Source organism: Eulemur rufifrons, chromosome 1, assembly GCF_041146395.1.
Source record: "Eulemur rufifrons isolate Redbay chromosome 1, OSU_ERuf_1, whole genome shotgun sequence".
NCBI classification, from domain to species: domain Eukaryota; kingdom Metazoa; phylum Chordata; class Mammalia; order Primates; family Lemuridae; genus Eulemur; species Eulemur rufifrons.
The window spans coordinates 14,013,368-14,030,725 of record NC_090983.1 but is presented as its reverse complement, the minus strand read 5'-3'; the positions used below and the strand labels follow the sequence as shown (position 1 = coordinate 14,030,725).

The 17,358-nt window shown below is 35.3% G+C and overlaps 1 protein-coding gene across 2 annotated transcripts in view; it reads left to right on the top strand.

The window, feature by feature from the left end:
- ACSL3 (acyl-CoA synthetase long chain family member 3) overlaps positions 1 to 17,358 on the top strand; it is a 58,520-nt gene that overhangs the window by 24,106 nt on the left and 17,056 nt on the right. The window contains exons 2-9 of one of the 2 annotated variants that reach the window (XM_069466879.1): positions 242 to 659; positions 7,590 to 7,767; positions 9,026 to 9,135; positions 10,679 to 10,817; positions 12,816 to 12,966; positions 14,277 to 14,400; positions 14,659 to 14,730; positions 16,206 to 16,345. In XM_069466879.1, coding sequence (XP_069322980.1) covers positions 282 to 659; positions 7,590 to 7,767; positions 9,026 to 9,135; positions 10,679 to 10,817; positions 12,816 to 12,966; positions 14,277 to 14,400; positions 14,659 to 14,730; positions 16,206 to 16,345 — 1,292 coding nt within the window. In that variant the 5' untranslated portion in view covers positions 242 to 281. Of the gene's footprint in view, positions 1 to 239; positions 660 to 7,589; positions 7,768 to 9,025; positions 9,136 to 10,678; positions 10,818 to 12,815; positions 12,967 to 14,276; positions 14,401 to 14,658; positions 14,731 to 16,205; positions 16,346 to 17,358 lie in introns of those variants that run through there. The other variant, XM_069466878.1, reaches the window with a different exon arrangement.

Here is a 17,358-nt window from a genome sequence, read left to right as displayed (position 1 = left end):
GGTTAGGTTGGAAAGGCCACCTGTTTATGGTATGGTGTGGAAATTTTTCTGTGTAATTCCGTTGTTAATAGATATGGTACAAATGAGTCTCTTAGAAATATCAGGACATTGCAGGGGGCTGGTACACTACCTTCTGCCTGATTGAAAAAATAATAATTTGTCTATGTAATATAAGAAGAATTTTTCTTTAAAGTTATTTTAAAATTATTTTGAACTAATATATTTTTTTTCTTCCTTCTAGATTCTTGCTGAAATCTGTTAATTCTACTTTTTGAGTACACATGAATAACCACGTATCTTCAAAACCATCTACCATGAAGCTAAAACATACCATCAACCCCATTCTTTTATATTTCATACATTTTATAATATCACTTTATACTATTTTAACATACATTCCATTTTATTTTTTCTCTGAGTCAAGAAAAGAAAAATCAAACAAAATTAAAGCAAAGCCTGTAAATTCAAAACCTGAGTCTGCATACAGATCTGTTAATAGTTTGGATGGTTTGGCTTCAGTATTATACCCTGGATGTGATACATTAGATAAAGTTTTTATGTATGCAAAAAACAAATTTAAGAACAAAAGACTCTTGGGAACACGTGAAATTTTAAGTGAGGAAGATGAAGTACAACCAAATGGAAAAATTTTTAAAAAGGTAAGGTAATCTTTCATTGCCTTTGAATTCCCTCTGAACAAAGTATACTCTTAGAAATGATAGCAAAGGACAGGCACAGCCTGCTTTTATTGGAATTTGTTGATGTTGCAGGAGAAACAGTATAGAAAGGGGACTAGACTGTGCTATAATCTTTTTTTGTACATATCAGCACTGATTTGTTCTGAATTTTCAGAAAGACATTGAGAATGCTCACTGGTGTGGAGCACTTCTGAACCTGCATGTCTGCCAGGGCTTGGAATAGAATATCTAGGGCAGTTTTGGGTATGAAACCATATTCTTTGGTTTCCAGGAGAACCTAGGTGCTTGAAATGGCTCTGAGTTTAGCGGATGACCTCCTGTTTTTGATTTTGATGTGGGTTGCAGTGGGTGCTTATTGTCCTGGTAATTTGGTCATGGCAATTGTGTGGTTCTTAAAAAATTTCTCTTCACAAATATAGAGGAACTTGCCATTGTTAATTTGAAACAGAGGACATGATGATGTCTGTAGAGGCAGCGTAACAGTGATTAAGAGCCTGGACTCCAGACCAAGACTATAGGTTTGAATCTTGGATTTGCCACTTACTAGCTTTGTGACCTTGGAAAAGTGATTTATTTTTTTTTTAAGAGACAAGGTCATGCTCTGTAGTCCAGGCTGGAGTGTAGTGGCATGATCATAGTTTGCTGCAGCCTCAAACTCCTGGGCTCAAGTGATCCCCCTGCCTCAGCCTCTCCCGAGTAGCTGAGATTACAGGCATGTGACACTACACCTGGCTAATTTGTTTATATTTGTTCTCTGGAGCTGAGGCCCAGGCCTTCTGACTCTAGAACTCATAATCCTTAACTAATCACAGCTTGCAGAGTTCTTGTAAGGATTGAGTGTGTGTGCACACATCTGTAATGTGCTTAGAACGGTTTGTGGTTACCTAATGTAAATGTTCTAGCATTCATTATTATATTACTATATTATTATATTCTTGGGAATTCAGTGGGGAAAATTATATCAGTGAGTACAAAAGGACTTACATCATGGAGTAGTACTTTAACTATGAATGATAGTGAATGTAGAAATGGCATAAAAATCTTACTTATGAACTTGGGTTCATGGTTTTCTTATAAACAGTTCTTAAAACTCTGGTAGGTAAAAATTAAAGTGTTTTTTTTTTTTTTTTTTTTGAGACAGAGTCTCACTCTGTTGCCCGGGCTAGAGTGAGTGCCGTGGCTTCAGCCTAGCTCACAGCAACCTCAAACTCCTGGGCTCAAGCGATCCTCCTGCCTCAGCCTCCCGAGTAGCTGGGACTACAGGCATGCGCCACCATGCCCGGCTAATTTTTTGTATATATATATTTTAGTTGTCCATATAATTTCTTTCTATTTTTAGTAGAGACGGGGTCTCACTCTTGCTCAGGCTGGTCTCGAACTCCTGACCTCGAGCGATCCACCCGCCTCGGCCTCCCAGAGTGCTAGGATTACAGGCGTGAGCCACCGCGCCCGGCCTAAAGTGTTTTTTAGAGGCAGTACTATCTATAGTTGGTTGATAATTTGGTTATGTTATAGGCTTAAGACCTTTTTAGGCAAAGTTGTTTTTCTCTTATCCAATCCTAGCTATATCTTGACTCCCCCAACTGTCTTTTTTCTGTCAGCCACAAGGAAACTCTCCGATCTTGAAGGGGGAATCTAAACCACAACTGTGGAATGAAAAACTCAGAGCTCTTCCTGTTACTGGAGGGTCAGGGGGATGTTGCTTAACCTCTTTCATGGCCCATTAATTTTGCAACTTACCATACAAATTCCCTATGTCATTTTCCTCTAAACATAAAGGAGATGGCAAGCAAGTTGATGTCAGTAATTCCTAGAAACTATAAACATTTTAACTCAACAATAGGATCTATAAATTTCCTTGCTTTTAAACAGAGTGACCGTATGTCTTGTTTTGCCTGGGACAGTCCCAGTTTATACCTGTTATTCTGACATTAGTAGGGCCTCCAGGCAATCTCAGAAGTGCCCTCGTTTGGATAAAGTTGTATGGTCACCTTACTTTTAAGGCATATTCCCTACTTTGCTGACTTAGAAAAAACTGAATTTTTTGCTACTTAAGATCTAAGTGGACATAAAGCACATTTCTAGAAATTGAAGTCATGTCCCTATTATGCATGTTTTATTATTCTTCTCCAGCCTGTAGTTTATAATTTGCAAACCATTTTATCATAACGAAGTCAGCTTTTGTCATATTTAATTGATGCTTTTTATAGTATACTATCCTTGAGTCTGTCTTTGAGAGATCTGTTAGTTATAAAAGGTACGGAAAACACATTTTTATGTGCTTAAGTTTTCCACTCTTCTGCCTTCTCTATGCTCCTTGTAGCATTTCTAAAAGGTATTCATTTTTGTCTTTTGATCTAATATGCTATTTCAATTCAAAGTTTGGGTTTTTTTACTTTTAGTTTAAGTGTACATAACAGAGGTCTTATTTTACAGGAAGCTTAATTTTTCTCTAGTATCTCACATACATTATATGTGACTTGTAGTTTTAGTCATTATTCAGTACATACAGCAGCAAACTAATTCCGTATTATGTAAAAAGGAGAAAAGCTTGTGTAGTGAATATGAAATTTCTTCTTAATTCATGTGTCAGTATAATTAGGACAAAATAAAATCCTAGCGCTATCATAGATGTTCCCTAAATGCAGTCTGCACAGGAAATAAGGTGGACACAAGGAAAGTTTTTCTTCCCATGTGTATCCAAGTGTATGTGGCTCCGCCCTGCCTGTCTTGACCCTGGTGCCTTTGTATTCATTGATTATTCAACCAATATGAAATATTTGAACTCACAGAATTTAAAAGGTGAGACAAACTGTTTTTAGTCAGCAACTTTTTCTGTTGCTAACTATTAGCATTATTGATCTAATTGGCGTTTGTGGTTCATCAAGCTTTGTTCAGAAGGCTATATCCAGGCTCTGACATGGAAACAGGTTATATTTTTCTTGCCCGAAATTAGGTCCATTGGGAAAGTAGAATTTTTGGGTTTTGTGTATAATAAATGCCGCATATATTTTCTCTTGGCCTTACTCAAGAAGAAAGTGTGCGGTACCGCTGTTTTGGCTAAGACTTGAGTTTCTGTTGGTCCTCTGTTGCAGCTGTGGCAGGAATCTGCAGACTGGAGAGAAGGTGTCTCAGCTGCATGCTAAACAGGCTAGGCTCCCTTTTTTTTTTTCCTTTCCTCTCTTGGTCTCTTGTCAGACCCATTGTATGGCATCTGCCATGATAGGATATTAAAAAGGGGAGCTTTTCACAACTGCTGGGTTAAGCTGTTGGACATCTGTCCTTGGTGCCTACTCAAGCTCAGGTGGGAGCTCTAGAAGATCAAGCTCAGGAGGGAGATCAGAAGACATTTTTGAAGTGTATTGTCATTGAATAGTTTCCATATTTGAAGATAGTCTTCAGTTAGAGGAGGAAAGCTAATGATGTAGCAATATCTAAAATTTTTTGAGGGGCAGACTTTTGGGGATTAACCCCCAAATGTATCTGAGATGGTTGAAGCAAAGATGCAGAAACCTTATTTCAAATTAATGAACTTTGAAGTTTTGTTTCCATCTTATCCTAATAGTCTGTTTTGAGCTCCCAAAGGAAGACAAACAGAAGAAAAGGCAGTTGTGATGATTCTGCTCTAATTATGCCCCAGATTGAGGGGCCATCAGCTTCACCAAAATGAGACTTTTTTGTGGGGCACAGAGAAGCACAAGGCACCTGTGGCCTGGCAGGCCTTAAGGACTATTGTCTCATCCTTTTAAGTTTCATATGGTTTTATAAAACTGTAGCAGAGTTAAAATCTGGATATGTGTCAGTGTCACCTGATTCCAGCCTTCCCAGCAATAAGTGCATTGCACTCATGTCTTCTTGAAATGTAGAACTGTGAAACAATTGGATTTCAGAACAACTTTAAAATATATGTATATTTGAAATCAAACAAAGTTGCAAAGAATAAAAGTAGCAGAAACAGAAAAGAGCACAGGGTGGTTCAAATGTTTTATGAGCTATCAAACATTTTAATTTTTTCTTATAGATTTTACACAGATTAGAGACAAGAGAATAAATGGGATTAGGTAATCATAGTGCTTAGAGAAGACTTCACTATGACATTCCCTCAAAATTGATCTAAAAAGTTAATAGAAATATTCATTTCTGTCCTTGTAAGTTGACTTAGCTTTATTTTCCTCTTAATGCCTGTTTTTGTGTTATTTTTTACTCCACTGTCAACGGTTTTTACTGTTTGCACATATGTATGATATCTATTTTCTGATTTATTAGGACATTTATATCATAATTTATATAACAAATAATGGTCGATTTCTTGGCCAGTATTTATAGTGTGGTTATTATATTACTCTTCCCTTGGTTTCCCGTTCCAAACTCTTCCTTTCCCTGTCATCCTGTTTCTTACAGGCACTACCATGTACCAAATTGCTCAAACCACAAAAGCAGGAGTGTCTGATTTATTTCCCTTACAGCCTGCAGCTCTTCCCCCCACTTTTTTTTTTTTTCATGTCTTCCTGCTTCCACTCTTGCCCTCTGCTATGATACACTCACATACAGTAGTTAAAATATTTCTATAGTTGTTAATCAGGCCACTTCACCTGCTTGATAAGGTCCTGGCTCCTTTTTATAGTGCAGTCGAAGCATTGTGATTTTGTACTTAAACTCTGGAATGAGTTTGCCTGGGTTCATATTCCAGTTCCATCATGTATTAGTTGTATGATTTTGAGTAAGTTATACTTTCTCTGTGCCTCAGTATTTTCATCTGTAAAATAGGGACAATAGTCTCTTACAGTTACGATGAGAATTTAGTAAGTTAATAATGTTTGCAACATACTTAGCACATAGTAAGCAATAGTAATGGTTAGCTGCTCTCATCATTATCTTAATTGTTAACAAACATCCAGATCTCTTGGATATTTTCACTCTCTTTGGCTCCCTTACAATAATTTGTTCATAATGATCTTCAGTTGCAGAGAGAAAGGTTAAATGAAACTAAGTGTACTTTGTTCAAGACAGGAAAGTGTATAATTTTGAAATATTTCTATCCCAAATAGTGAAAGTAAAAACAGTATAAATGCTTAAAGAGGTTTCAGTATGAGACAGGATCATCTTCTAAAATAAAGAAGGGAGAGTGGAAGATATTTGAGTAGAGAGAAAGTTTTAAAGCTATTTCAGAGAGTGAGAAAATGAACATACCAGGGAAGTATAATAGGATTGTGGGGTGGTAAGGTCTGTGTTCCTGTATTTAATGAGGATGAGTGTTTTTCTTGTAGCAGTGTTCAACAATATAGGCAGGGAATAAATAAATGAATTTAATCTTGGGTTAGGCTAACCATAGGGACAAAATAAGGATTAGAAACTTTTTCTAGTACGAGTTAGATAAAATTATGGAGTGGAGGGTCCTCTAATGTAATCTTTATGAGAAAGATAATTACTAGAAGATTCAGTGGTTTAAAGAATTAAAGTAGTGAAATTCAGATTTTGGTTTATATTTTGTTTTTTATATATGAGGAAACCTTATTCTTGTATTAAACTCATCATGATTTGATTTCTTTGCCACATGGTGGCATCATTGCACAAGGTTATATATTTGGATTATATATCAAATTACTTTTCACAGCACACATATTCCTTGAAATTTATGAAGCCCGTCATTTAGATTCTAGAATCTAGAAGGTCACTCATTCTTATCTTTGGAATGTAAAATTCTTAATAATTGTAATCCAGTTCCTGCACGTTTTGGCCAAATTCTCATCTGTCTTCTCACCCCCACAGAGCTCCTTTTGAAGTCATTGGAGCTCCCTGTGCTGAGCATTTCATGGGGGTGCAGAGCAAGGTAACAGTTTGGGACCACTAAAGTTAAATATCATCTTAAATACAGTTGCCTTGTCCATCGAATTAAGAATTTATTTCTTAAATCCATCATTGAATAGGACACTAGAGGGCAGCATTTATCCTTTTTCCATTTTTATCTTCATCCAACCTCTTATTTTTAGAAAGCTCTTAAATTTTGTTTGCATTTTAAAAAATGAATATGGTTAGATTTTAAGGTGTTTGAGTCATATATTACTGACGCAGCCACGTTGGGAATTATCTGTATATTTTTGCAGAGAGGAGCCTTTTATTCAATCTATATGTAATTGGGAATTTACAGTCTTGTCTATGTTGAAGAAAATTCCTAAAGGCAAAAATATGTTGCTTTAAAAGGGGGTTGTGATTATTGCACACTTAATGTTACTTGTACTTCTGATAAACAGGAAATGTTGAAAGCCTGAGGGTACCTGTGAGCATTTAAGACATGAACAGGGGGACTTTGATGAATAATATAACAAGTCCCTACCTGGTTAATTAGAGACTTGTTTGCTTTGCTTATCCAGACTTTGAGACAATAATTCAAATTGAACAGCCATAAATACTTCTTAACTTGGGTAGGGCCAGTTTTTGTTTATGGATCATATTGTGCTAATGAAATCTGGGAATTCCTGAGTAGAGGGAAAGAAAAATTTTGTTATCAGTAGTACTTGGTACTAGGTTAAATTTTAAATTAACACATAAATCATTTAAGTACATTACATCTCTAAGTGAGTTTTTAGTATATGACCATTTGGCCAAGAAATTGACCTTTAATATCCCATCAAACTGAATATTTTTGAAAACCAAAAATAAACCCAAAAAATGCTTAATGTTTAAAGATTTAGTATAAGATTTGAGATATCATAAAATAGCTAATTTTTAAAATAGATTTTTTACCTTGAAACTCAATTTCTAGCTTTTTATTAGGAAAAAATAATTTTATGCAAACATAGCTTTCTATTTTGTCATAAATTTTAGAACATATTCTCGTTTCTTTCTGTAAATTAATATCTTGGTCATATTAAAAAATAATTTTTTTATCAGGTTATTCTTGGACAGTATAATTGGCTCTCCTATGAGGATGTCTTCGTTCGAGCTTTTAATTTTGGAAATGGCCTACAGATGTTGGGTCAGAAATCGAAGACCAACATTGCTATCTTCTGTGAGACCAGGGCCGAGTGGATGATTGCTGCACAGGCGTGTTTTATGTATAATTTTCAGCGTACGTAGGCTTTCTTATCTTCTAAAAGAATGGACTTAACGCTTTTTATTATAATACTTCAATCTGAAGAGGTTAGAATTCTGATGTTAATTTTCACCTTGTGTCCAATTAGTGGGGACCTCTGTTATGACTTGGAAGTTTTGGTCTATTTTGGAAAAGGAATTGGGTATATAACAAATTGTGCCAGTCAATGTAGTGAGGGGGCTTGAACCTATTCACAGGGTACTTTCCAAGTCCTGGGGAACTAGACCTACACTGAGGGCTCATTGTTATACTACCATTTCTCAGGAATCCCCTTTTGAAATTACTGTCATTTTGTTATGTCACTTCTGACAGTAATAGCAGTTGTCTAAAACACTTTCATACTCAAACCTGGTGAACTTCAAGGTGCCAGGTTAGACGATAGAGAATTTTAATGCAATTATTTGAGTGGTAATTGTGATGGCTCAATCTGCAAGATAGTCCAGGAACCTTAAGTTCAGAGATCATGGTGCCAAAATGTGATGGTAATTGTGAATTTTGTCACATCCTTCAAATGAAACAGAAATAGACTTTCATCAGATTTCTTGCTGTAAATGCCTTTTTCTTTTAAACAAGCATACCATATTTGTTTCAGAGGTTGAGATTTACATCATGCTTCTTTTGAAAAACTTTAAAAGAATTATCATGGTTTTCAAAAGTCATTTTATATATATCTCTAACTTTTTTGAATTATACAGAAAGTAAATAAAAATCCATATTATTTGTACTATATAACTTTAGCATTTCTAAGAATATTTTTGTTTTAGATATTTCTGCTTTAGAATAAGCAGGGCTGCCACTGGTTTGTGCTCTTTTCTTGACATATAATGACTTAAACCTGACATTCAGTGTGTCATCTTATTGGTACGTGTTCTTTTTCACCTTTTAGTACCGAGTAGCCAACAATTAAGATTTTGAAATTTTAAAAATCACTTATAATTCCTTCCCAGCATGATAATCTCAGAGTAACATCTGTAGGTGAAATAAAATTTTAAAAATATTATTTTGAAATATTGGAAATCTTGAGGAAATTAGGGGAGGGTGAGTGGGTATACTGTTGATTAGTGTATTAAGAGTTTTAAAAACACAACACTGTTTCTTACAGACTATGGATTTAACAATTTAGGGTTCAGAATACTCCATTGTGATTCATATCCATTTTCAGAGGCTTTGTTGACCTATGATTGTAGTTCATGAAATGTTCAAATATTTGACTTGATGCTGCTTTTCCTTGTAGTTGTTACATTATATGCTACTCTTGGAGGTCCAGCAATTGTTCAGGGATTAAATGAAACAGAGGTGACCAACATCATTACTAGTAAAGAACTCTTGCAAACAAAGTTGAAGGTAAGGACTGTAGTTACTTTATAACTGTCTGATACTTTAGAATTTTCAGTGTCATGAGCCTGATTTTTTTTTTTTTTTTTTTGGAGACAGAGTCTCGCTCTTTTGTCCTGGCTAGAGTATACTGTGCGTCAGCCTAGCTCACAGCAACTTCAAACTCCTGGGCTCAAGCAATCCTTCTGCCTCAGCCTCCCGAGTAGCTGGGACTACAGGCATGCGCCACCATGCCCGGCTAATTTTTTCTATATATTTTTAGTTGTCCAGATAATTTCTTTCTATTTTTTAGTAGAGACGGGTTCTTGCTCTTGCTCAGGCTGGTCTCGAACTCCTGACCTTGAGCCATACTCCTGCCTCAGCCTCCCAGAGTGCTAGGATTACAGACATGAGCCTGATTATTGATACGTAGTTCTTTTGTGACTTCTCAATCCTACTATCTTTGTAAACTTTTAAGAATACCATACTTTATTCCTTTCCTTTAGAAAATAAAAAGTAGACTTCATGTGTATTCCTATGTAAATAGTCCAGAATTATAAATTAATTGTTAATATGCCTATGTCTAAATTGAAGGAATTACAACTATTTTTTCTTATATTGTGCTCATCTATTTTCTAGTCTACTTTTAGTGATTTTGTAATATTGGGTTATATTTTAAACGAGTAATTCCTTTATTTTGTTTCTGAGATATTTAGTAATTATGAGTTTTCAGAATTATATGTTTAAAGGAGATGTTTCATGAAATTATGATAAAAAGAGGTTTCCTCAGTCTCTAGAAAACTCCTTTTATCTGGACTGTTCTTTTAAAAATAAATTTACATGTGAATTCCCTCCTCCTCTCCCCATATGTTTTTATTTAGTCTCCAGAAAACACAAGGAGCTTTTGGTTTCTCTCTAGTTCAGGCAGCCTATGTTTGTATGCCCATTTTGTAAGGCAGTACTCTTGATGATGAGAATTTTACCAAAGAACGGGTACACACAGTAAATCTAATGCTATAAAATTGTAATTAATTCAGACTAGTATTTCTTCATGTGAAAAAAGTGAAGTTATGCCAGTGCACGCTTTCCTCTTGCTTTTTTAAGAAATTACTTCAGTTTGGCCGGGCGTGGTGGCTCACGCCTGTAATCCTAGCACTCTGGGAGGCCGAGGCGGGTGGATCGCTCAAGGTCAGGAGTTCGAGACCAGCCTGAGCAAGAGCGAGACCCCGTCTCTACTAAAAATAGAAAAAAATTATATGGACAACTAAAAATATATATATAGAAAAATTAGCCGGGCACAGTGGCGCATGCCTGTAGTCCCAGCTACTCGGGAGGCTGAGGCAGGAGGATCGCTTGAGCCCAGGAGTTTGAGGTTGCTGTGAGCTAGGCTGACGCCACGGCACTCACTCTAGCCCGGGCAACAGAGTGAGACTCTGTCTCAAAAAAAAAAAAAAAAAAAAAGAAATTACTTCAATAATTCACTTAATATGGTAAGCTACTTTTCTTATGTCCTGAACTATTTGCTTAACTGTTTGAAAAATAATGAACATGATGAATGTTTGTGTATTTCTAGGATATAGTTTCTTTGGTCCCACGCCTACGGCACATCATCACTGTTGATGGGAAGCCACCAACCTGGTCCGAGTTCCCTAAGGGTGTCATTGTGCATACCATGGCTGCAGTGCAGGCTCTGGGAGCCAAGGCCGGCGTGGGTATGTCACAATTTGCTAATGCCTTATGTAAGCTCTCCAGTGACTACGCTCTCCAGAATTATGCCAGAGTTTTGGTCCTACTGTTAGGTCAAATGACACATCAGTTTTCTAGACTGTCAGTTGGGGAAGTAGGTCCCTCTAGGTACTTTATCATTTCGCCTTTAAAGAAAGGTCTAAGGAAATGCCAGTGTTCTAAAGTAGTATTTGAAATTAATTTAAAATACTTCAACATTATTCAATTTTCTTGTTTCCTTTTTGTGATCGTTTTGGATGGTTTAAAGTTTGTTTATAAATAATGCCATTAAACGTTTCCTTTGTGAATTACTTGTCAATATTAACAGATACAGTGGCTAAACTTGGAGGCCTCTTTTTTCTTGTTCCCTTTCCAAAAGGATCAACCTTATCCTTCAACTGGAATAGGCATGGTGACTCTAGAAGTTCCTACTCTCACATAAGTGTCAGAAAATGTTAGAAAATATATAAGTATTTAGAGATATTGCAAAAGCTGCTGGGATGCTGGAACTGTATTTCCTCTGTAGTTGGAAACTTAGTGATTAACTAGATATAAGTAATCACTGGGCTCAGGGACAAGGTTATACTGACATTAATTTTGGTTATGTTGAATTTTAGGTGCTGATGGGATATTCATATGTAGATATCTAGTAGGCAGTGGCATATACAAGTCTAGTACTCTGGAGTTAAGTTTGGAGTTAAGAGTTTTGGAAACTAGAAACAGTGGGAGAAGTTGAGGTCATCCACAGGGAATGGGTGGCGCCAAAGGTCACTGAGATCTAATCAGAGAGGAAAGAAGAAAACCTGTGGTGTGTGGTTCATAGAAGATAAGGGAAAGGAGATCTTGGCTGGGTATCAGCAGGACCTGATGTGTGGAGGTCAGATGACACAAGGATTGCCATTTCCAAGAAGTGCTGTGAGTTGAAGGAGTGAATGACAGATTTGAAAGCAAAGACTTCCAAATGAAAACAGTTCTTAAGAAGTACATCTGGATGATTAGGAGAGAAAGGATATTCCATTAGGAACATGTTTAAAGAATTTTTTCACACTTAGAAGTTGATATGGAGGGTAGTTCTGAGAGTAGTTCACACATATCAAAAATGTCATCCATGACTTACTTCTCTTTGTCTTTCTGCTGTGCCACCTCTAGAGCATGTTGGTTGCTGTCCTTGGGCTTGTAGTCTTATGATTGCAAATGGGTTGCATTATCTTTTAATCTAGGGTTCTGAGTGTAACCAGGTTAATAACTTTGCTACTGTGAAACAGTGAATAGTTTTTAGTGAATATCTAGGTACCCTGTCCAAGCTATCCTTATTTCTTAGTTGAATTACTGGAATAGACTTTCGTCTCCCTAATTCCTTTTTTCCCTTACTACAGTTAGGTGGGGACATAGTAGGCTAAGTGATCCTTGTTACAGATGATGACATGCCCCTATTCAAAATAACATTGCTTTTCATCCAGAGTGAAATCCAAAGTCAGCATGGCCTTTGAGACCCTATGTGTGGTCTTGGCAGCTACTTCACCTTGTCATCATCTTCTTGCACACTCCATTCAAGCCACACCCCTTGCTGGTCTTTAGATATGCCAAACATGCTCCTACATTGGGGCCTTTGCACTTGCTTATTTTCTTCCACTTGGAACACTCTTCTCCCAATTCCAGGGTTTTTATGGTTCCCTTTCTCACTTTATTCAAGTCTTTGCTAAAGTAACAATTCTACAGAGAGGATTTCCCTGACTTTTCCATCTAAATAATATCTATTATAACCTTCTCACTTTGTCTTGCTTCATTTTTCTTAGTAGATTAATCTTTGTCTATCCCAATAGATGTATCTCCCTCATGTGCAGGGACTTAATGTGTTTTGTTGACCTCTGTATGAGGTCAATTAATACTTGTTAAATTGAGTTAAATAAATGATTGTTAAAAAAATTGGTGATGGGGCTGAATTTCTCAAAAGTGTGCTTGGTTGTTTTTTTTCTTCAATACAGAAAACCAAACTCATAGCAAACCATTGCCCTCAGATGTTGCAGTAATCATGTACACAAGTGGATCCACAGGACTTCCAAAGGGAGTCATGATCTCGCATAGTAACATTATTGCTGGTATAACTGGGATGGCAGAAAGGATTCCAGGACTGGGGTATGTCACAGTAAATAACATTGAGTAGTTCAGTATTTGTCTGTTAATAATGTTAATGTTTGTGTCATTTTAGTAGTATATGGTTATTTACTCCTTCAGAGTCTGTTTATAGTAAGCATTTCATTTTAAAAAGTACATTAAAAGTCTATTAAAATTAATTGCAAAAGGGTTATAATTGTGAGGTTTAAAATAAAGTTGATACTTTATTAAATTTCACTTTAAGAACCACTGGTATGGAAGTTCATAAAGTATAAATTTTAATTGTGTTTATAGTTGTAAAGCTTTTAATTAAAATTATCTTAATCAGCTGGGCATTGTTGCCTCTATGGTCATTTTTATATCTAAATATAATTCAGGTGAACAGATAGCTTAATCTAGTATTTTTTGAGTTTCTGTGTTCGGTCTCTGCTTTTTCTTTTTAAGACAAACTTTAGTGGTAGCTGGGGAGGGTATAGTAGAGTTGGAAAGAGACTGATGGAGGAAACCAAATGGAAGTTTGTCAAGGAAACATAGAAATGAGATCAGTATTCTGATGACTGAAGTGTGCAGTGGTTGGATATGTTTGATGCCTTTATACATAGAAATTATACACCCACAGACACACACACACACACACACACACACACACACAGTTACTGTGGGATTGAATTTAGGAATGGAGAAATTTTTCTTATGTATTTATACATTTCAGAAAAAATTAAGAGCAACAGTTCCCTTAAAGGTTTGCCTCAGTTGCCTTCTATATTTTGGATGTGGGGGCAGTTCTTGAAATATATGCACATACATGCACATTTTCTTATATATTAAGATATAATTTATTATTTAATCCAAGTCCCTTCTGTAAAATTTCTGGCAGAGAGTTGTGGATTCTATTTGGACTCTTCTGGTTGGTAGTATATTAGATCTAAAGATGTTTTCCTCCTCAGATGATTTCATCTGTTCTTCAAAAGAACTCTTCATTTTTTATTTTTTCCAAACTCCTATTTCTTCTGCCTTCGCACTTTGCTTCTGTAGCACTCATAATTTGTGAGTGCCTTCAAGTAGGAGTGGAAACAGAACCCTTTCCTGAGAGTGCCTGCCTCCTTAGTTTTAGGTTGAGCTTTAGTTTTTCTTTTTTCTACTATCCCCAATGTCTGTCTGTCTATTTCTATCTCTCTCTCTTTCACACGAACACACACATACACACACTCCACCAGCAAAAGCAATTTCTTGAGGGCCCGTCTGTGTGCCTTCAAGCTTGCTCCTATTACAGTCACTTTTGGCAGAGACAGCATCTGGCTTTTGCTTCTTATATCTCCCTTTTCTTTTAGAGAGGAAGATGTGTACGTTGGATATTTGCCTCTGGCCCATGTTCTAGAATTAAGTGCTGAGCTCGTTTGTCTTTCTCATGGATGCCGCATTGGCTACTCTTCACCACAGACTTTAGCAGATCAGGTAAATTAAATGTCTGTGACTTGGAAATACTAAAAAGATTGTAATTATTTTAAATACTTTTTTTCCCAGTCAGTATGATAGTATATTGTAAGGATGACAGATAATCATTTTAAAATAAGTTCTTGCCTTTTAAGTGCCTCTTAGAATATTAGTGCGTTAAAATGATGAATTTATAATATGCTTTTTGATCTAAGAATTCCATTGAATTTTAAAATAAATATCACTTTATATGTGTCACTTTTTGTCTCTATTTTATAGTCTTCAAAAATAAAAAAAGGAAGTAAAGGAGATACATCCGTGTTGAAACCAACACTGCTGGCGGCTGTTCCGGTAAGAATCTACCATTATCCAATGCTGAATACTAAAGAAGTCTCATCTACAAAATGCTAGTGAAAAAGATATTATTGATAAGATAGTTTATGTAGGATTTATTCCTTATTGATTATTGATATTGCCTTAAATTTTACAGGATTTATTTAATCTTGCTTTAGCTTTATTCTTACTAAACATTCAATTTTAGCTTCCATATGAAATTATCAGCTCCTTTTTCTAAATAGCTTCTTATTAAAATAAAAATCGTTATGATATCTGTTTGCTGACTTATGGAAACCTACAGCCCAGCAGGAGATGGTGGGGAGGGTTTGAGATCACCTCCTTCTAAGCAAATTATTTAATTACCTCTTGAGTCCTCAGGGAAAGTCTGGTCTATACCAAAAAAAGTGACAGACAAGCTAGAGCAACTTGGAGTTATGTGAGAAGTACTGTGCATCCTGATACAGTGGCCTGGGAATAAGAAAATAGAAACGGGACAGCAGTGGTTTTCTGGCTCCCGCTAATGTAGGCTTTCTGAGTTTGTCAGAAAGTGTTTAGAATTGTTGTCGGATAGTTGAGTGCTTACATCAAGCATAATTATATAGTTATTCCAAAGTCAGTTATAAATGATCAATAGTTTTAGAGTTTTTATAATTATAGTTTACTAAGGTAGTATACTACTTTAAATTCTTAGTTCACTTAAAAATTACAAATAATTTAAAATTGTAGGGGAAAAATTTATGTTAAATCATGAAAGTATACTTCATAGTAATGTACATACCTAGCAAACAAAATGCAATGCTGACAAAGGATCATTTCCTGGATATAGTATTATAAGACAAACAGCCAAAAAAAAAAAAAACACCCCAAAAAATTCTTGTGTTCCTTTTGTGAGCAACAAATGGTGGTACTCTGTATCTTTATAAGATAAAATTAGGAGATTTTAAAAACCATTTTAAGTAGTTCATTTCTTTTTTGAGTTTAATTTTTAGATCAGAATAAATAAGATAAACAAAGTAATATAAAGAATCAATAATGGTATATTCCTAAGATTTTTTTTCCTTACTCTCTTATTTTTTTTTATTTATTTTTTATTTTTTTATTATTTTTTTATATAGATTTTTAGTTGTCCATATAATTTCTTTCTATTTTTAGTAGAGACAGGATCTCGCTCTTGCTCAGGCTGGTCTCGAACTCCTGACCTCGAGCAATCCACCCGCCTCGGCCTCCCAGAGTGCTAGGATTACAGGCGTGAGCCACCGCGCCCGGCCTCCTTACTCTTCTTATGAATATCTAGACATATTTCAACCATTAAAACTTGCTTTTACCGAAACCTCATTTTTAAACTAATTTTGTTTCTGTTTTAAAACTTGTATCCTGATAGAATACATCTTTTAAAATGCCTTAATATTGGCATTGGAGTTGGAGTATTATAGATTTGAATACGTAAGGCAGCTGATATTAACTATGTTAACTCATTTTTATACATCAAGGAAATCATGGATCGGATCTATAAAAATGTCATGAATAAAGTGAATGAAATGAGTAGTTTTCAACGCAATCTGTTTATTCTGGCCTATAATTACAAAATGGAACAGATCTCAAAAGGACGTAGCACTCCATTGTGTGACAGGCAAGTAAAAACTTCCCCATACTCTCCCCTATTGATAATTTAATCATTTAGTTCATATTAATAGCCCAGTTGAAATAATTATAAGAAATAAATTTATTTAAAAAACCTAAAGGCACTCTTTAAAAATCCATCCTGCATAAGAATGTGAGCAATTTAAAAAAAACTGCAATGTCATTTAAAAAATTTTTTTACTTACAATTTTGCTATTATTTAATAGTGTGCTTATATTTTCTGTGTACACTTAGTTGAGAAGTATTTTGAGAAATAATTTCTCTTTGCTTTGGAATTTATTTCAGTATGAATATTAAATGGTAACTAAATATGATTAAATGTTTTGTGTTTAAAGTTTTAAGTGACCAGTTTTATTCCATAGGTTTAGTTTTGTAGTGTTAATGGAGTACATAGATTTATAATTTTGTTATAAAATAGTTTAGGAATTAGAAAATGAAAGTATGACATTCAAATTATTTCTTAGGGGAATATTAGTATAGTTTTCAGATGCTTCATATCATTTAGAGCTTTATAAGTTTTTTTCTTATCTTTCTTTGGTTATCTCTTTAGTGGGATATACAGTCAGCTGTCCATATCTATGTTCTGCATCTGAGGATTTAACCAACCTTGAATTGAAAATATTCAGGGGGGAAAAACAATAAAAATACAGTATAGCAACTTACATAGAATTTATTAGGTTGGTGCAAAAGTAATTACGGTTTCGGAACATGAATTTTAAATCATTTTAACTAGGCTCAAACACATCTTTATTAATCAGAATAGGAACCATTACAATCAAAACATTTTTGCCAAAAAGAAGTAAGTTTTTTTATTCCTGTAGCATAAAAATCTGTGCTTTGGGATTTGACGAACTCTTAGAAAGCATTTGCTGCATCCTGCTGGTTGTAGCAGCATTTTCCCTGCAAAAAGTTGTCAAAATGCTTGAAGAAGTGGTAGTTGGTGGGCGAGAGAGAGGCCTGGTGAATATGGTGGAGGAGGCAAAACTTCATAGCCTGATTCCT